General features: G+C 48.7%; 1 protein-coding gene across 1 annotated transcript in view; it reads left to right on the top strand.

Moving 5' to 3' along the window:
- Positions 1 to 18,614, top strand: part of SH3BP5 (SH3-domain binding protein 5 (BTK-associated)) — a 75,502-nt gene extending 56,888 nt beyond the window's left edge. Inside the window, exons 4-9 of the mRNA XM_012664482.1 lie at positions 6,773 to 6,937; positions 10,995 to 11,125; positions 13,739 to 13,781; positions 14,505 to 14,724; positions 16,421 to 16,681; positions 17,145 to 18,614. Coding sequence (XP_012519936.1) covers positions 6,773 to 6,937; positions 10,995 to 11,125; positions 13,739 to 13,781; positions 14,505 to 14,724; positions 16,421 to 16,681; positions 17,145 to 17,362 — 1,038 coding nt within the window. The 3' untranslated portion in view covers positions 17,363 to 18,614. The remainder of the gene's footprint in view (positions 1 to 6,772; positions 6,938 to 10,994; positions 11,126 to 13,738; positions 13,782 to 14,504; positions 14,725 to 16,420; positions 16,682 to 17,144) is intronic.
- The last annotated feature ends 2,156 nt before the right edge of the window (positions 18,615 to 20,770 follow it).

Raw genomic sequence — 20,770 nt, forward strand, 5'->3', positions numbered from 1 at the left:
GGGGGGGTTTCCGGGAGCCTCTTACTGCTCCATCGTTGCTGTGGCCAAGTGCTGGGGCTGTGTGCCCATTGGGCCACTCATTTCTAAGTAACCTCAGGGAATCCCTTCGGGTTTCAAGGAAGCTGGGAAGCAGGTGGAGGGAGGGCCGGCCCTTGAGTGCGTGCAAGCTTTTGGAAGATGGAGAAATGTTGACTGCCTGGTGCTTCCTGTCTTATCCCTCCTCCTGGCTTCTCTGTGAGTGGGATCCAGGTGGTTCCTCAGCAGGTGAGGAAGTGCAGTAGGGTGTAGAAGTTGAGCTCAGAGAAGCACAGGGCGTTAGGGACCAGCTTCTCTAGACTTGCTGTGTGTACACGCACGTACATGCACACACACACATACACACGCTGCCCTGGCTGTGGACCAGCTTGGCTCTCATGGCAGCGGGCCTTCCTCTCGGCTCCTCACTCATGCTCTCTGCAAACCTCCCCACCCATCCTGATCCATGTGGCAGTGGCCACCGTGGCCTTGGCTAGCGTGAAGTAGGGCCGGGCTTAACTTGCCTGGGGCTTCTTTGCCAGGAGTTTGCAGCCCCAGCAGGTGACATTTAATAGAAGTTTGGAATAAAGGCTCTGGGCCAGGCTTGAATCTTGACTCCATCCTTGGTAGCACCGTAATCTTGGGCAAGTTATTTAACCTTTCTGAGCCTTGGTCTCCTTTATAAAGTAGGGATGGTAATTGGACTGACCTCCTAGGGTTATTTTGAGATTTAAATGAGGTAGTGTATGCAGAACACCTTATAGACATCCATTATCTGGCACAGAATAAATGCTAAAATAATAACTGCTATGATTGTTTTCTTGTTTGTAATCATCTGTATCCAGACTTACGGATTTGCTGGGAGTTGGGTACTAGATTAGTCTTGCGGGCACTCTTCCTGACTTGGAGCCGCCACCTGCTAGAGCGTGGCTTTGGGCACCCTCCTGTCCTGTTTCTGGCGCTAACTGGCTGTTGTGTCAGTGAGAGCGGCACGAGGCATCAGGACAGGAGCCACAGGTGGGAGGTGGCAGTCCCGGGTACATTCTGAGTTCCTCTCTTTTCCTTGGTGCTTCAGCAGCCCTTTTTGTCATGCGTTGCCGACAGGCAGACTGTCCAGGTGTCCAATAATTACGTTAATGCCAGAGTTACCCTGGGGGGGCAGCCACTGCATGGTAGAGCGGAAATAGCCCCAGACTCTGGTTTTCTGGCTCTGGCAGGCCACTAAGTGGCTGTGTGACATCACCTATTTTGGGCCCTTTGAAAAATGAAGGGCTTGAACTGGGTGGTCTTGAAACTTCCTTCTGTCTTGTACCTTTTCAGATGTCCAGATGCGCTTGTTCCTTCCTGAGAGCAGCTGTGGGCTTGAGTGGGTGTCGAGTCAGAGCGGCATGGCCGCAGCCTCTCTGCCCGCCCCCGTTAGCCGATGACACTTTGTGGAACACCCACGTGCATCTGCGTGCTTCATAGTCACAGCTAGCACAGGCCAGTGTCTGATGAAAGTCATTTATCAAATTCATTCATGAGCAGCCTCTTAAAATTCTCTCCATGGGGCTATTTCCATGAAAGCTGTTAGCGTCCATGAGTCATGAGGATATTTAAAACTCTTCCCGTCTTGCATCTTACACCTCAAACCAAACTAACGTTTTCCACATCGGTACTGTTACAAGCAGGGCCTCCCCTCTTCCGTTTGCTTGCTGGGTTTCTCCATTGTGAGTGAACCACGGCGTGGCCTGTGCACATTATGGAGCCTGTGGGTGTAGCACCCTTATGCAAATAGTGCATTAATACTCAGGCCTGGGTCCTTTGTTAGGATTTGAAGGTAAATGTTATCAGTGGTGCCAAAGATTTCTAGGCGTCATCTTTCCCATGATCGTGAGAACCAGGTAGCTGGTGCTCTCTGCGATTGCTGAATTGGCTTCTGACTTTGGAGGTCATGTGTCCTATGATGACACTGGAGGCAATCTTGGCACCAAACTCTCCCCAGATATGTGTGCAAACTCTTCGGTGCCGCCTGCATCTGCATGGCCCAGCCTGATACCTGGCACCCTCCTCCTCTGAGGCATCTGACAAATAAAGCTTTCTCCCCTCCCTGCATTCCCATTGCACTTTCCACCTCCATCACTTGCCATGGTCTGTCTCGTATTAGAGTTTGTAAGGGACGTGTCTGTCGTCCCTTGTTTAGGTGTGGGCCCCCTCCCTGCCAGAGCTTGGCCTCTGGAGGTATTATACTTAATAATTGTTGAAGGGACTATATCCTTCTAGTGGGGGTACAATAGGATCCTTCCTTTCCTCGTGTGCTCCTGCCTGGTCCTTCCTCGTGTATGTAGCTTCGGAAAATGTTTTATGAAACGTGATCTCTAGCATGTAGCTCAAAACTGTAGCCTCTACCCATTACCCAGTTCCGAAGCTGCGTCCACATTTTTAGGCATTTGGTACAGCAGCACCCCACTTCTTGCTACCAGTATCTGTTCTTAGTCTACCCAGACTGCCCTATCAAAATACCATAGAATGGGTGGCTTCAACAGCAGATGTTTATTGCTCACAGTTCTGGAGGCTGGGAAGTCCAAGATCAAGGTGCCCGCAGGTTCAGTGTCTGCTGAGGATTCTCCTGGCTTCTGGACGGCTGCCTTCTCAGTGTGTGCTCACATGGTGTGTGCTTGGCGCATGTGAATGGAGAGAGGGAGAGACCTTACAAGGTCACACATCCCCTTGTGAGAGTCCCACCCTCATGACTTCGTCTAATCCTAGTTCCCAAAGACCCCACCTCCTAATGCAGTCACGTTGGAGGTTAGGGCAGCAATATGTAAATTTTGGGGGGATGTAAACATTCAAACCATAACGGGAGCCCTCTTAGAAGTCTCACTCCGTGTCCATTTACCTCTCATTAGCTGGCGCTTAGTAACAGGGGCACTGGCTGTGGTGAGGGCCAGGGAGTAGCGTGTTTAGCTGGCACCTTGCTTCAACCTGAGACCAAGAGAGATGGAGAGAATAGATGGTGCAGAACAGGTGTGCGACACTCGAGTGAATGAATATGTAGACGAATGATGGAGAGATGACATCTGGTGTCCCTGGGTTAAGTGTGGAATGAACACTCACGTTAGTTGGACCTGTGATACGACAAGGCAACATGTTTCTGACGCCGCTTACAGGAGAGAAGGAATCTTGTGGAAACTTCAGAAACTTACCAGGACTTTGATGGAGGGCATGTTCTTCTCAAAGGCTGCTTCCCGTGGGCTTCCTCTTTCCCCTCTTTGCAGAGATCTGGTTCCGTTATTTGGAACTCATCCGATGCGTGGGTGAGGGTGTGAAGAGTTGCTGGGCCCGTGTTACACCAGCCACCTTCCAGAAGGTCCTCATGAGAGCATCTTTCTTGAAGAAAGAATAGGTCCGGAATTCAAGCAGGGAGACCCTGAAATGTTGATGCATTGAAATACTAAGATTTCTTAAAGACAAATACAAATCCTATTCTGGATGCTAGGATCCTGTGGGATTCATTATTGTCCCCTGGAGTTGGTCTGAAGCCTGGAGGTAGAAGAGGCTACCTGTGGGTGGAGGGTGGGGCAACTTTTAAAGTAGCAGGTCCCGTGCTGCCACTCTGTCCCTGTACCTGCTGGGCAGGCGGACTGGAGCGTTGTCCTCACGGGAAAGAACCGCAGATGCGCTGCAGGCGCGGGGTGGGGAGGGGTGAGTTGTGCTGCTGAGGGTACGTTGTACTGTCTCCTTCCTTCTGTCGATCAAGTAAATGAGGCAAAAATCTCAGTCAGTGGAGGTTTATCAAGCCAAGGACTTTCCAATTTTCCTAGGATCCACCTAGGAAGAACACGAACCACAGACAAGCTGTGGGTGTTTTTCCGAAAGGGAAGTTGGAACCTTCAGCACATTAAAGTCATGCAGAGATACGGAGAGAAGGAACAGGGGAGCGGCAGAGGATGAGGCAAAGTGGTTATATTCTTAGGAGGCCCAAGAAATCTACATTTGATATAAAATAAGGGAATCAAGGAAGCATCAGTTATGTAGATGTTCTAGGGTAGGTGGAAGAATGTCTGATTCTGTCTTGTCTCCAGTTCTGTTAGCTGTAAGATAAACTTGTAATTCATTCTTAGTGTGGAATGGGGTAGGCATTAGTTTTAGGTGCTAGATGGAGGTACAGTTTGCATGTCCTTGCCTATGGGAGGTTAGCCAGGAATTTCCTTAATGAACGATCTGTGGGGCCGGCTCTTCACAGGGGCTTGAGGCTTTTACCTTCTCTTTTGCATCAGGAGTTGGCGGGGATGGCCCCAAGACATTGATTTTCTTTTTGTACTTCTTAGTGAATGGGTGGTCAGCTCTGCAGCAGGTAGGCGTCCCTGTCCTCGTGTAGCTGAGCCACACCTGAGTGGACCAGGGCCATGCCCTGGGTGGGTGGCAGTAGGCAGGTCCCTGGGCCACTTTGGTTGGAGGCTTAGCCTGGCATTCATTCAAGGCTTCCACTTTTAATTCCGTTTTAATAATTTGATCCAAGGCTTTGTCAAATTTCCTGAAGGTACTGTGTTTCCTAATATGTCTTCAGAGTCTCAAATGCTTCCTCATGACCCACCAGCACCCTGCATTTTCCAATCAGCCCTGTCCTCAGTTCTCCTTCAAGGAGCCTTCCTTGGTCCTCTCTACTGGAAGTAATTACCCTCCCTGCTGTGGCATTTTCACATACAGCACCGTGTTACAGACGTCTGAATGTCCTCTCCATGCCCAGTTAGCTCCACGATCAGATTGTCATCTCCCGGAGGGAGGGTTGGGTCTGGGCCTGGTATACGGGACATGGCCACTGAGTGGTGGTAACTGTGAGGTCTCAAAGCTGTTCTTTGCTCTGGGGGTGGATGTGCTCTAAGTTCCTGATTTCTTCCCCCTCCCTATTAACCTTCTTTTTTTTTTTTTGAGACAAGAGTCTCACTCTGTTGCCCTGGCTAGAGTGAGTGCCGTGGCGTCAGCCTAGCTCACAGCAACCTCAAACTCCTGGGTTCAAGCGATCCTCCTGCCTCAGCCTCCCGAGTAGCTGGGACTACAGGCATGCACCACCATGCCCAGCTAATTTTTTTTTTTTTTCTATTTTTAGTTGTTTGGCCAATTTCTTTCTATTTTTTTTAGTAGAGACGGGGTCTCGCTCTTGCTCAGGCTGGTCTCGAACTCCTGAGCTCAAACAATCCACCCGCCTCTGCCTCCCAGAGTGCTAGGATTACAGGCGTGAGCCACCGTGCCCGGCCCTTACTAACCTTCTTTACAAAGTGTCCTCAGCCCTGTGGTTTCTGAAGGCTTCCTTTAAGTCACGTGAGAATTGCTGTGCGGAAGGGTGGGGTCCCTGTTGTTCCCCTCTCCTTCCGAGTCCCAGGGCCTGCCCCCAGGGGTATCCCAGGGCTCTGTAACCGAGGTCTGGATCTGGCTGACCACGCGTGGGCAGGTGGAATGCTGCCCTTGGTCGGCCAGATCCCTAAGTCAGCTTTTGGCAGTGACTGGTTTGTGCTCTGGGGGGATATTCAAGGTGAGCCTGTAGAGCGTGCCGACCGTGGTGTGTTGTTGCCGATTTCTTTCTTTCTTGTTTTTCTTTTTGAGACAGGGTCTTGCTCTGCAGCCCAGGCTAGAGTGCAGTGGCATCATCATAGCTCACAGCAACCTCAAACTCCCGGGCTCAAGTGATCCTCCTGCCTGAGTAGCTGGAACTACAGGCACATGCTACCATGCCCGACTAATTTTTCTATCTGTTATAGAGGTGGGGTCTCACTGAGTGGCTCAGGCTGTCTCAAAGTCTTGGCCTCAAGTGATCCTCCTGCCTCCCAAAGTGCTAGGATCACAGGCGTGGGCCACCGCGCCCGGCCTTATTGCTGATTTCTGGTGCAGTCACACAACTGCAACCATGTGGCACACTCTTGGGGTGGGGGTGGTGAATGTGAGTCATCTACAGAATTTTCTAATAGTCACGGTAAAAAAGTAAAAACACAGGTGCAGTTAAATATATTTTATTTAATCCAGTATATCTAAAATGTCATTTCATCATGTAATTGATATAAAAATTATCGATATTTAACTTTTTTTTTGTACTAAGTCTTTAAAATTAGGGGTGTTTTACACTTTATTTGGATTAGTCATATTTCAAATGCTCAGTAGCCACACATGGCTGGTGGCAGCTCTAGACACGTGATGAGCTAAATTCGTGTTGAGTCTCCTGCTTGACACTCCTTGAGAGCAGGGACTGTTGGAATCACGTCCCTCCCTTTGCCTGCCTGGTGCCGTACGTGGCCCGGTGCCGGTGTCAGTGCCTGTGAGTGAGCGGGGCCTGTCTGGCAGCCTCACAGTGCTGGGCTGGGACTCACGTTGCCTGGAGTCGGGTCACAGCTCTGCTCCTAACCAGCTTTGTGGTCTTGGGGAAGGCTCTGTACTCCCAGCCTCAGTTCCTTTCTGGAGGATGAAGCTGTTGGACCCCTGGGACTTCTGAGAAAGGCCACATGACGTCCCAGTCCCATGAGGGGCTGGTGTGGCGTCCGATCCTGACCGAGGGCGGACATGTTTATCTAACCCACTGGGTTCTGGACTGTGAGAGTTGTTCACGCACTGATCCAGTGCCCCATCTGGCATTTACGAGGACCTACAGGGGCCAGGCCTTTTCTGAGGTGGAGAGACAGACATGAGCAGGTCCCAGGCCTTGGAACGCTCATTTGTGAAAGGTACTATGGGCCATGCGCAGCTCCTGCCATTTCCTGAGGCCTCATGAGGGGTCTTTCTCTTGCAGGCTCAACTGGAAGCTCAGAAAGCCACTCAGGACTTCCAGAGGGCCACAGAGGTGCTCCGTGCTGCCAAGGAGACCATCTCCCTGGCCGAGCAGCGGCTGCTGGAGGATGACAAGCGGCAGTTCGACTCGGCCTGGCAGGAGATGCTGAATCACGCCACCCAGAGGGTATGAGTCATAGCCGGGTGTGCGCCCGTTGAGGGGGAGTGTCTGTGTCTGTGTACATGCGTGGGTGGCGGCTCCCCTCAAGCAGAGGTAGCAGACTTGACTCCCAGGTAGGTTGCCTAAAAACACCCTAAAAATCACAGGTTGTCATCTGCATGTGGTTTTTTGGCTGGGTCTGGTACTAAGCCATGCTCAGGGATGACAGTCACCCAGTGACAGGTAGAGCTGCTTGGCATCAGCAGCTCCAACTAAGGGCCCGGACCGAGGGGTGATGTGGGGCTGGGGCCTGCAAGGGGTCTTGGTGACTCCCTTGAGAGTCTGCCTGTGGGCTGAGATAGAAAATTTAGGAGTTAATGCTGGTAGCAACCTCCCTTTTCAATGTCACCTGTCACAGCGGCTCAAGTCCTGGGGGATGTCATAATTAAAGATGACCTTGTGCTTCCTTAAATAGAAAGCCTGACACACAAATGACTTGGGTCAAATCTGTGCTGACTTTATACCACCTCTCCCTGAGGCCTGAGGCTCTTCTGGCCAGGCGGCATGGTCTTGAGCCTCCTGCCCCCTAGTGGGGGTGTGGACTGCGAACGGCTTTTCTGGGTCATCTCATGAGAAGTGGAAGGGGAAGTTGGAAATCTTGGAAATTTACAAGCCAAAGCCTGGTAGGAAAAGGACAAAAAAAGTAGAGTGCTTTTTCCAAGACAAAAGGAAAGGTGAAGCTATCCTTCCTTTTTGCCCTCCCTCCGCCCCAACTAGAGATCCTTATCAGCCTATAAGAAATCATTTCAAAAATCATTTAATCTGTTCTTTAAAGATGAACAAAACATGTTTCTGCTTTGGATATCTTTTTTTTAAGTCCTGGAGCCTTAGTGGGTGGTGGGCGGCCTCTCAAGGAGTGGTGTCCCCAGGAGCTCCACATCGCACAACTCAAGGCACCATTCACGCAACAGTCTTTGGGAATAGCGCCTTGTGGAGTTGTGCAGTGCACAACCTGTGGGGCTGCACAAAATGGCTCTGGACTCCTGAGGTCATGTAGGACTTCGTAGGGGCCTAGCAGGGTCAGCTGATAAGTGCCCTCCCTGGCCACTGAAAGGAAGGGCCCAGTCATTTGGTTTTCTCGATCATGGGGGCAGCTTCTGTAAATTAGTCAGGTGTTCTGGGTCACAGGCCAGGAGTTCCACCCTGGGGCTGGCATTGCTTCCCAGATTCTTTCACAGTAGCATAGGTTGGAAATGGTTCTCATTGAACTGATGAGTTCAAAACTGACACCAGCAGGAGGCAAAGCCTTTGGCAAAGCTTTCCCCTCATGTCCCTGCATCATTCAGAAACTCAGACTATAGGTGCTCTCTGAATGTGGATGATACAGAATGTAGTTCTTCCTGTGGGACAGACACTCATGCATTTGGCTTTGAAACAGCATCAGGGAGCTGTGATCTCTCTGCATTTAGCATTTGCCCAGTGGGGCTCATGCTGACCACTCCCAAAGCCTACGGGCCTGGCATGTTCAGCTGCTGACAGCTGCTTGATGAAGGGCCTAATGCCCCTGCCTTGTCTGACTTCTGGATACTCTGGGAAGCTTGTTTCTTTAGAAGGGAGCTTCATCTTCCTCTTCTTCCAAAGAAAGTGTTACCTAAGGGACTATCTTGAAGAAATGTCAGTGGTTTGGGACATATGATCCCTCTAGGCACCGAAGAAGAAGACTGGTGTCACCAAGTTACTTGCCCGAGGCCATCTATGGGGCCCCTCCCCTTTCCGTCAGACTTCCTGTGGGGACACTGGGCAGCCACCTTGGGAGCCATGCCTGAAGCCAGTAATACTAGGAGAGGTCAGGAGTCGTGGTGTGATCTGTTAGGCCACATATACTAGCTCAGAGAGGGACAAGGGAGCAGTTCTCTGCGTGGTGCTAGGCTTGAGGAGGGCTCTGGCAAACACACACAGCGTGCAGTGGAGTGGCCTCCTGAGGGCACAGGGCCCAGGGCCCTGCTCTGCCCCGGTGGGAAGGTGTTGGCTTTTTATCCTCAGGGAGAGGAGGGAGGAGTGGCTTTTCCGATGGCTGCTGAAAGAGCTCAGGAAGAGGAAGAGGGTAACTTGACTCGGAAGAGGAGAGGCAGCAACTGCTTGCGAGCTGGTGGCAGGTGGCTGCTGGAGAGGACAGGGCGTGGAGTCAGCCCCTCCTCCTGCTCCTGCAGTGGGTGCGAGCTGGGGGGGCAGGGGTGGAGCTGCTCAGGGCAGCCCCCTTGATGTTGGTGGGCTCATACCACCCCCCTTCCCCACAGTGGTGAGAAGCACCTTCTTGGGACCCACTGGCCCAGGGATGCAGTAAGAATCAGCAAGGAGCTGGTCAAAGTTCTGAGGGGACCGTGACACAGCCTTCCCTGGGCAGAGGAGGACCCTGATCTTAGTTCTGTGGTGTTGGGAAGGAATGTCCTGAGTGTAACTGAGGGTGGAAAGCTGGTCAACGTCTGCTGGTCGGGTCAGGTCAGGTCATTCTTCTGGCGTGGGACCCAGCGAGGAGGCTGTGCTCAGCCAGGCTGGCACACCTGTTCAGTACCCAGCGGTACCCAGGCAGAAAGGTGCTACCGATATTTTCAGGGGGCTGCCATGCGCAGGAGCCAGGGCTGGGCCCATGCTCCCTCGGCCTTCAGGGACCTGGCTGCTCTGGGGCTCCTGGGAGGTGGGTGGTTCCGTCTGCCACTCCTGTCCCTGTGCTGCCTCACTCCTCCCTTGCCCTCCCCCTTTCCCCCCCAACTATGCCTATTTCTAGGCTGCAGGTGGAAGAGCTCCTTGGTTACCTAGGAGACGTCGCCAAGGCCAAATGCTTGGTGGCCTTCTCCCTTGAGGTGGGAAGCTGAATGTGTGTGGGGGGGGGTGGGGGAGGGGGGCCTCTTCCAAGAGCTGGAGGTTGTTATGTCCATGTGAGCAGGGGTGGATTGGGCTAGGATGTGGTGACATGGCCTGATACGGGTCAAGCAGGCAGGGCATAGTGGTGTCCTGGCCACCTCCTCAGTCTTGCCAAGTGCATGGAGCTTTCGCAGTGTTTCGTTTTAGAAAGACTTTGCAGCCTAGGGGCTGAGAGAGAACGCGGGGGCCCGAGTGCAGCTGCTAAGAACCCTGTTTCTTTCAGAGGACCGACTCTTTGTGTAGAGGAGCCTCCAATTACAGCTTTTATGAATTAGAGTCTATTTAAAATGCATTCAGGCAACTTCTTAAATGTGAACCTTGCATTGGATCCTTTTGTAATGGGACAAATCATCCTCAATATGTTGTCTTTGTCTGATAAGCTTGGGGTTTCAAGTTTTCATAAGGTAACACCAGTAAATCCTTAAAGCTTAAGATTTAAGACGTGACTGAGGAGTTACTGCTGTTTCCCCAAATGTCAAGGATGAGATATTTTTTGGTGCATTTTGTTTCCTTGTGAAATGACAGAAGCAAAAAGAAAAGGATTCTCCCAGCCCTTTGGTCTTGCTTGAGAAGTCATTTTGGCAAGCACGTCACCTCATGCCCGCTGAGCTGTTTCCTCTTAATTTTCTTCTCTTTGTTTTTATTCTGTTTTAAAAACTATCCCAAGCATCGATGCCTTTGTTAAAAGATATGCATTGAACTTCTTAAACGGTACATAACTGTAATACAAATATAAGATGTTCTTGTGTCAAAGATTTTATTTAACTCATTAAGGAGGGAACCAATAAGATGTTATAATAATTCTTGAGAATATTGGATTCTCAAAAGAATTAAAAAAAACACATACTCATAGAAAATCAAACCTCAAACTCCTGGGCTCAAGCAATCCTTCTGCCTCAGCCTCCCGAGTAGCTGGGACTACAGGCATGCGCCACCATGCCCGGCTAATTTCTATTTTTAGTAGAGACGGGGTCTTGATCTTGCTCAGGCTGGTCTCGAACTCCTGACCTTGAGCGATCCTCCCACCTCAGCCTCCCAGATTGCTAGGATTATAGGTGTGAGCCACCACGCCCAGCCCTCAAAAAATATTTTCTAAAAAAATGATATAAGTAATATCCCCAACCAAGAGCTGTTCTGGGCTGATCTCTGCTATTGTTTCAAGGTCATGGAGGCGGAGCAGACCAAGACAAGGAGCGAGCTGGTGCATAAGGAGACAGCGGCCAGGTACAATGCTGCTATGGGCCGCATGCGACAGCTGGAGAAGAAACTCAAGAGGGCCATCAACAAGTCCAAGTAAGTCTGGGTGCAGCCCTCCCTGTGGCCATGTGGTTATCCTCCGCTGCCCCATCTTCTCAACCTTTTGTGTGTCACACACTTAAGCACCAGCCTGTGCAAGCCTTTAACATAGACCCTGCGGCCTCACCGGAGCCCTCTGCCCAGGTTCTCCAACCTCCCCAGAGGCAGAGGATGGTGAGGGGTGGGCTGCTCCAGATATGACTGACTTGGGAAATGCAGAAGCAGGAATTTTGAAAGCAAACTGTTTTTTTTTTTTTTGAGACAGAGTCTCTCTCAGTCACCTTGGGTAGAGTGCTGTGGTATCGGCCTAGCTCACAGCAACCTCAAACTCCTGGGGTCAAGGGATCCTCCTGCCTCAGCTTCCCGAGTAGCTGGGACTACGGGCGCACACCACCACGCCCAGCTAATTTTTTCTATTTTTAGTAGAGGCAGGGTCTTGCTCTTGCTCAGGCTGGTCTCGAACTCCCAAGCTCAAGTGATCCTCCTGCCTTGGCCTCCCAGAGTGCTAGGATTACGGGTGTGAGTCACCGTGCCCAGCCAAAAGCAAACTGTTAAATGGCCCATTGGCTGGGATCTGGGAAACTCAGGTTGTACCCTTGGCTCTGTGGCTGACAGACCTGTCCCTGTTTACCTGTCAGCACAGGGCAGATTAGCTGTGTTCAAAGTATACATGTTCCCTGTGGATCAAGAGCTGATGAAATGCTGTAAGACTGGTTTTAATAGTTTTTTTCAATCTTTTCTCATTATCACCCTATATATTTTTACATGATAATGATCCTGGTGAGCAAACACAACTGTGTCTCTTGGGGATAAGCCCCCTAATTCATTCCCAATTGTTGGGCCTCTATGCAAAAGGAGTAGGACTGGGATGGCCTAGACCCAACAGCCAAAGACAGACTCAGAGCAGAATGTGTGTTCAGGGCTACTGAATGCCTGTCCTTGGGGCAGTGGATGCCAGCCCCGGCTGGTGAGCTGGAAACTTGGCAGATGGCCAGCCCTCCTCCAGGAGAGGGGAAGGTGCCAGTGCAGTGGGAAAAGGATCTGCGAAGAATTTCATCCTCCTCTGGTCCGTACTACCCTGGCACCTTCCCCTGGGCTTGTCTTCTATTCCTGCCTGCTCCCTTCCACATACATGTGTACGCACACATGCAGAATAACATCTAATCATTTGCTACTGCACTTAATTGGTGCATTTTTGTTTTGACTTGGTTTTTGGTGTGTGTGTCAGGGCTGACCTGTTGAAGCCAATTCTAGATATATGTGTATATGGCAATTTTTTTGATGGGGGGAGGAGGGGAGGGTTGCTGTAGGACCTATGTCTGCCCTGGGCAAGCACAGGCACCAACTGCACGGCAACACCCATGGAAGCTGGAGGAGCAGCCTTTGATGCTGTTTCTTTTGGTATCAATGTGGTGGGTCTTTTCTCAAAAGTCCCTAAACCCCCTGCACACATATCACACACACTGCTCATGAATTAACCTGTTTAAGAAAATGAATCCTCCGACTGTACTCTGCCAACCTTTTTGTACTCAAGGAGAGTGTAGGGACAAATCTCAAAGTGGGTTGCTCCTGTCTGCTTACAGGATAAAATGTCAATCTGTGCATTCCATGGACTGGCTTCCAGGCCTCCTCCATGGCCACCCTGCCTCTCCAACCCTCACTTTGGTCACACTGTGCTTCCTATTCTCCATCCTTGGTGTGGGTGCTCATGTTCCTTTTGCCTGGACACCTTCCCTTTGCTCTCCCATGCCCAGTCACTCTCTCCACACCTGAGCAGGCTGATGGCCACTGCTTTGGGTCACGAGAGCCTGCACACCCCGTTCTTTCCCGTCTCAGATCTTCCATATCCATCAATGGCGGTCCCTCAATGTCCTTGTCATCCATCTGGATCCTCAAGATGCAGGATTCGGGAGCTTTATGGAGGGTGTACAGCTCACAAATAAAGCATTGGATTACTCTTAATGCTCAGAAACCCAAGTTCCTCCAGAGAGCCAGGCTTTTCTGGGTGACCCAGAACCCAGGGCACTGGTAGGATGTTGGCATTTCTTGTCCTCTCTCTTGCCCGTGATGTGGCTGGGTCTGCCAAGTCTAATGCCTCCAGTCCGGAGAACCAACCTGAGACCCCCTCATAGTGGTAGCCCTGCTGAGCTCAGTGAGGGGAATGGTGCTGCTCTTCCTAGTCGACCTCAGCAGAGAGGGGTTTGAGCATCCCCTTCACCAGCCTTATCTGCTCCTCATTGTCAGAAAGCGACCCGGCTGCCTTCATTGCTGGGCACACCCTGCATGACCCTGAACAGCCTCCCCAGAGAGGCAAGTGAGAGGGTGCAGTGTCCCCAGGATACGTGTGTGCATGCATGGGTTCCCCGTGTCTGGAGACAGGCCTCTTGTCAGCACAGCCCTAGGTGAGCTCAGCTGCTCTGTTTGGTGTCTGTGTCAGTCAGGCCCCAGAGCTGGGAGCATCACCTTCACCTCATGTCCTGGGCAGAGTTTTATTAAATCCTGGAAGGATGACCTGGCCAGCTGTGGCTAATGCCTCTGATTCATCTCGTGGAGTTTGTTGTATGGTCATTGTATCATGTTACTCATGGCTTTCCTTCCTGTCTTTTGCAGGCCTTATTTTGAACTCAAGGCAAAGTACTATGTGCAGCTTGAGGTATGTGTGGCCTGGGCTTTGTTTGCTGATAGGATTTTTCTGCACTCAAAGCTCCACTTTTCTGTGGTAGCAGGTTTTCAAATGGCCCATTTGCTACAAGGGGACAGTGGAGAGAGACATTCTTTATTGAGTTTGCAGACTTTAAAATGGTCTTGCTTGGGTCTTCAGTGGTCTCTGAACCTCTCCAATGCTGCTGTTTGGCTTTTGTATTGTCCTAGAGTCCAGTGATCTCACAGCCTGCTCCTGGGACCAGCAGCATCTGCATCACCTGGAAAACTTGATAGAAATGCAAATCCCCAGGCCCCACCCTAGACTTACTCACAGCTCTGGGGTTAAAATCCAGCAATCCGAGTTTTAACAGGCACTCCAGGGGATTCTGATGCAAGCTCAAGTTTGAGAACCACTGTACTGGGGACCAAATGGCTAGACTGTGGGACTTTGAGGCGTTTGCCCATTTTTGTTCCGATGGGGTTTATTCCACCAGTGAGAGTTTCTGGATATTAGAGCTTGTCACCTGGATGGGAGTTGGGGGGGGTGGTAGTGGCTGGTTTTATGTCTGGTGAATGGATAGCTATGCTAAGAGCAATCAGGTCCTCAGTCATGGCTTGGGAAATTCTTTGAAGCAGAATGATGAGCAGAAAATGTACTTGAACCTAACATTCAAAAAGCATTTCAAGGCCAGCAGGGGCAGTCTTTACTTACTGAGTCTCCTGTTTTGACCAGCAACTGAAGAAGACCGTCGATGACCTGCAGGCAAAACTGACCCTGGCAAAAGGCGAGTACAAGACGGCCCTGAAGAACCTGGAGATGATCTCGGATGAGATCCACGAACGGCGGCGCTCCAGTGCCATGGGACCTCGGGGCTGCGGCGTTGGGGCCGAGGGCAGTAGCACATCTGTGGAGGACCTGTCAGGGAGCAAGCCTGAGCCGGATACCGTTTCTGGTGAGTCGGGGCTTCTGTGGGCAAGTGGGGAGATCATACCGCTTGTGTGATCTGCTTCCAGGGCTACCTTGGCCCAGCGTCCCCACCCTCTGGCCATCACTGAAGGATCTCAGAGAGTTAGGCAGGCCTGAGGGCTATTTCTGGTGACTTCCTATGTTTTATGGAACACTGTGTTCATCAAAGTCAGGATTCTGTGGTCAAATAATTTTGGGAAATGTTAGAGAGTCAAAGGTACACATGGGAATGTTCAAGCCTCTGAGAAGAGTTATCTAAGAATTAGGGATTTTGGAATCAGATTGACTCAAATCTAGCCTTTCACATCATTACTAATACATGGCATGGGCAAGGTCTTAACTTTATATTTCATTTTATTTTTTCACCTGTATAATGGTAGTACCTACTATATACTATCTCTTTTGTAGAATGGTGGTTAGGATCATATGAAGCAACTATGCCTAGCACCCAGTAAGCGCTCGGCATCTGGTGGCTCTCACTGGTGTCTGACCACAGAGACCTTTTTTCCCAGGGCCACCACCCCCTGGAAAACTGGTAAGAGGTTTCACTTCTGTTACATTAATCAAGAAAACTCCTACAACACTATCTTGGCATATTTCCTTTTCCTTTTCTGTGAAATAATCCCTGTTGGCTCTTTCCCAGGCTCCTTCCTTAGGAGTTCTTTAATTCTATCCAATGTTTAGGTGCCAGGTCCAAGGAAAAGGAAACTATAATTAAGCAACAACTATGTGTGAATTACTTTATTATATATCATCTTGTAAACCCTGTGTGGATAGGATCATGAAGCTCAGAGATGAGTAACTTGACCCCAAGGACATACAGCAAGTAGTGCAGTTAGGATCTGAATTCTGTCCCCAACATTACAGAACTTATCATTTGTAACAATCTTCTATGGAATGCTATAAGACTGTTTATAAAGATGAGGGAGGAGGAAAGGGGAGTAGGAAAGATGTAATAAGAAGTGGTATTGTGTGCAGGCTGAGGGGAAATCACCAAAGGCTGAAGAGGTTTTGAAACCTTGGGAATATTCAGGTCCACAAAATAAGTAAGGCACCAAGCTACAGACCATTGTAAAGGACTTTTGTTCTTTTGCAACAAATAGTGATCTAGGTAGGTTTCGAGTGTGTTTTTTGAGATCAGAAGTTACTTGGAAGGTAACAAAGGTCCCAAGAGATACTTCGAACAGCAGGGCTGTTTCTTCCAGCAGCTTTTGCTTCTATTGCCTTGGAAAAAAGCAGCCCATCAGTCCGACTGGCTTTGTTTGGGATACATTACAGAGGGCCAGCACCTTTTCCTCTGCACGTTGTCAGGCAAATGTGATAACCACTACACTACAGAAACCTTCCTGTGCATATGTGAATCTGTTGGGGGGAATGAGGTGACGAGGTCCTGATCTATGGCTGAATTCATCTTCATCTTTAGGCAGTGCCTAGTGACACTGATTTCTAGGCAGGAGTTGTAAGGTTATTTTAATGCACAGAATATCAATGGGATCCAGCTGCAAGCTACTTCCCTTCAGGCTTGGGACATCCACATACCTTTATCAGGTGTCCACAATGGCAGAAATTCTGCAGTCCCCATGCTGTGTCCAGCTGCCTTATGGCAGCAGGCACTTTTGGAGGTGTCTGAGGAGCGAGGTAACTGTCAGACTCCATGTGACTGGTGTTCTCTTTTATCCTAGTGGCCTCGGAGGCCTTTGAAGATGACACCTGTAGCAACTTTGTGTCTGAAGATGACTCAGAAACCCAGTCTGTGTCCAGCTTTAGTTCAGGACCAACGAGCCCGTCTGAGATACCTGACCAGTTCCCTGCAGTTGTGAGGCCTGGAAGCCTGGATCTGCCCAGCCCTGTATCCCTGTCAGAGTTTGGGATGATATTCCCAGTGTTGGGCCCTCGGAGTGAATGCAGTGGGGCCTCCTCCCCTGAATGTGAGGTAGAACGAGGTGAGTTGCAGTCCTCTCACCCCGTCCCAGACGACACACTGCTTTTGCAGCCTGATGTTTGTACTGTTCTCTACCTTTGCAAGGTCTCTGTATACGTGCTACTGGTGTTAATCACTGAGGCTGTTTCCAAGTGCTGTTCTGGGGGCTCCTGGCTCTACTCAGCTTCTATAAAGTAGAGCTTAGGTGCTGTGTCTCTCATCAGAACAGACCCCTTGGCAAACACATACTAAAGAGTTTTGTCTCCCCAGCAATAAAATGAGTATGACAAACTTCATCTCTAAAGATAAGGAATATATAAAACACCATAAGGAATGAAAGCAATAGGTGATTAATTATGTGCTGGAGAACTCTCTCGGATATGCATGGTGGGCAACACTGGGAATTCTAAAGGGCTGAGTTGGCTTGGGCCCAAGTGAATCTGAATTGTCAATACTGACTTTTGATGATCTTTGTATTTCTATAGGAGATAGGGCAGAAGGGGCAGAGAATAAAACGAGCGACAAAGCCAACAACAACCGGGGTCTCAGCAACGGCAGTGGCAGTGGTGGCAGCAGTAAGAGCCAAAGCAGCATTTCCCCTGAGAGCCAGGCCTTGGAGAACCGGATGAAGCAGCTTTCCCTCCAGTGCTCAAAGGGAAGAGACAGGATTATTGCTGACATAAAAATGGTGCAGATTGGCTGATCCATCCAGGGCCCTGGCCACATGCGTATCAATATTTATACATGAAACTGGAGAACATTGTGCCAATAATCATTTAATATATGCCAAATCTTAAGCGTTTACTCTAAACCGCACTAAAGAGGTTTCAGTGACCTGGAGGGCTGAAGATTTTTCTTCTTGGTAAGATCTCTTAGGCTGGTTTGTTTTTCAGAGCAGAGGAGTTGTTGCAGGTGGACTGTGACCAGGTTCACAGCCTTGTGGAACACTCTGTGTAACGGCGTTATGGAAGCAATAACTAGTTCCTATGAAAGAACCGGAGCCAGGAAGAGGGCTGGGAAGCTAAGCCGGAGTGGGGGCAACAGCTTGCTTCTCCTTCCCTTTTCTCACCCTCAGTTTGGGGAAAATGGAGCTGTTCTCTCCATTATATCCCAGGGTATCTTAATGAAATAAAAAATGGCCACACACACAAAACAAAATCTTAAGTATTCAGAGCACACCTTTTTGAAGGCTTAAAGAAAAAAAAATCCAAGAACACAATTCACTTTCATCACCTCTGGTGTTCAGAGGGGCTTTTAGAAAGTGTTATGCTGGGACATCCATTTTCTAGAAAGGTTACCATGAACTGCACTTTTTGGGGTGGGAAAGGTGAATGCTGGTGTAGGGATGGGGGTGGGGGGAATGAGGGTAGCAGGGAAATATCATAGAAGGGAATTTGTGGCTGTGGCAAAGAAGGTTCTGTAGCATAAACCTTATCCTGCCAGCCAGGGGGATTTATTCTATGAGAAGTGCATGTGAAGAATGGTTGCAATTTTATTAGATTGACAAGGTGTTAATTTCTCTGTAGGTTGTAACTTTAAAAATAAACGAAATTATTTAAGGGTTATGCTGCACTAGTATTCCTTAGAGGAAACAGTTCCTTAAAGCTAGGAAAGGGAAGTAGGCATGTGCTGGCAAAGGCTGTTAAATATAAGCAATGGAGTCTGTTATGCTAATAGTGTTAAGACTACTTTTCTTTAATGTTTTCATGGTTATGCATATTTAGAACACTGTATTTTATTTGTCCTGTTTTGTTAAAAAAATTTAGCATTTCTACAAGAAAAATACCAACCCCTTCCCATTTCAAATTGTTCTGTCACAGCTTGTATATTTAAGTCATTTGTAAATCTCTTCATACAATAGTAATTTTTTTTTGACTGATTGATACAGTATCCTAATCACAAGATTATTTTGTACTTGTCTTAATACCTTGAGTGTAATAAAAACAGCTTAAGAAGAAAATTTCCTGTGACTTCAAATAAGAAATCCCAGTGTTGCTTAAATGTCCTATTCTAGGCAACCCTCTTGCTGTAAAGGAAGAGCACGGAGTGCAGAGGTCACTGTTCTCATTTTCAATTAAGGTCCTGAATCCTAATAATTTAAGCCCCAATTGCCAAGGTTTGGATTAGAATTCTACTTTTGCTGCTACTGAAGCTGGGCAATGAGACACAGGAGTGGGGAAATACCGGTAAGGCAGCCAGCTGGAGGAGTGGTTCTCAACCTCAGCTGCACATTGCAGTCTCCTAGGAAGTTTGAGGACTGCTGTCTGGTCTCATCCCGAGAGACTGATTTGATGTATGCTTGGGCACTGGACTTTTAAAAGCTCCCCAGGTGATGCAAATGATTGAGAATCAGATGACATATTGGATGCTTTCTTTCGGGGACCTGTTAATCTGTGCATTTCATATTAAAGCATACTGTGGGAAAAAGTGCATGCATGGCTGGCCAATCATGAGGATTAGAATAGTTCCAGAAATGATAACCTTTTGCAATATCAAATATAAATATTTTACCTAGTAGTTAGTAAAACGAATTTAACTTTTCTAGATGAAACAGTATGTTTAATTCTACTAGTCACCTTCAGGGTCCATTCAGTTCTCTTAAGATCTCCCTATACACCATGACCTCTACCTCTAGTAAAGACACTGAGATTTTCTTGATTTACGGTTAGCAAAAATCCCTCCAACTGAGGCTTTGCTTCCCCGCCCCCCCCCTTAGAAAAACATCACCTGGCAAATAGCCCAAACTGGGATGGTTTAAAGTTCTTACACAGTTCAATGTTCAGAATCTGTGTGGTCAATTTCTGGCTCAAACAGTTTATTACTTATAGTGTTGTACATTACATTTGTCTTTCATAAATGGAAGCCACAAAAGAACATTTCATTAATGACTAAAAATTTATCTCCAAGCACTTCCTGCAGAGAATGAGAAGTGGGATGGAATTTTGTAACACTGGGCTTTCTTTCGTCTTTTTCTTTTTTTGTTGCACTTAACATTTATGAGAGAATCTTCCCCAAGTGCGAAAACATGAGTGTTCTCATAAACCCTTATGGAGCAGCTGAATCCAACCAGGTCCCTACCAAACCTGGGACCTACAAAGACATTCCCTCTGGGGTCCGAAATGGAGGGAACCGAACGCAGGAGAAATGAAGAGCAGGGGTGGAGAGAAATAAAGTCTCTGAGATCTTTGTCCTAAAAGCGGGAGGTCTTGGATCCGGGGGAGCTTACCGGAGTTTCTTCCAGCGAGGTCAGGAAGGATAACTGAGCTATCAGTGGCCTCACACAGACGTTAGTGTATCAACCTCCAATCATGCTGGGGAAAACGGAGCAGGGGCAGGGTGTCTCCATGGGTCCCTTAACAGTCGCCATTTGTAAACTAAAAAAAAAAATTAACAAGGTTTATACTTTGGAAAAAGGACAGCTTTATTTCTCATAAAGGGTAGCAACCTGCTGGGCAGCCATTCCAACAAGGTGGAAAGCCAAGCCCTGGCCAGAAGCCAGGCACACCTGCTTCCTCCCTTGTCTTTGAAAAAAGACAAGGCCTAGACAACCAAGGTATAGTGCTATATCCTTATTTAGGCATTAGAACTTTATAATCTCCTTTCCTGTCTCAATCCCCTTTTCCCATCAACCTATCACTTGCTTGTTTCCTACCCAGAAAGGGACTGAGACAGTCCCTTTGTTCTTTCTTTTCAAATTTCTAGGTTAAAGTAATCCCCTATCCCTGTTCCTGTCACTGCAGCCTTCTTTATCTCTGCTACATCTGGCATTTTACTTTCTTCTGGGAATTCCCTGTCCACTTGGCTTCTTCCCCTTCCCCCGAACCTCCCTGTTTTCTATCTCATGTTGTCATTCTTTGTATTTACCTGTTATAAGAATTTAGAAAAAGTTTCTAAAGATTTCCCCCAGATCAGTTGTTAACATCTTTAGTTAACATTTAACTTCTGATTTTTCTGGGTGATCTCATTTACTATACCACCACACTGATTCCAGATGTGGACATTCTGGACAATTTTACTTTGTATCAAAACTTACCTTCTCCGAATTTCTCTGAGCATCTGTCCATGTGCTGAAATTAGAAACTTGAGTCATTCTCTATCTTCTTCCTTTAGC

Source organism: Propithecus coquereli, unplaced genomic scaffold, assembly GCF_000956105.1.
Source record: "Propithecus coquereli isolate 6110/MARCELLA unplaced genomic scaffold, Pcoq_1.0 Scaffold12, whole genome shotgun sequence".
Lineage (NCBI taxonomy): Eukaryota > Metazoa > Chordata > Mammalia > Primates > Indriidae > Propithecus > Propithecus coquereli.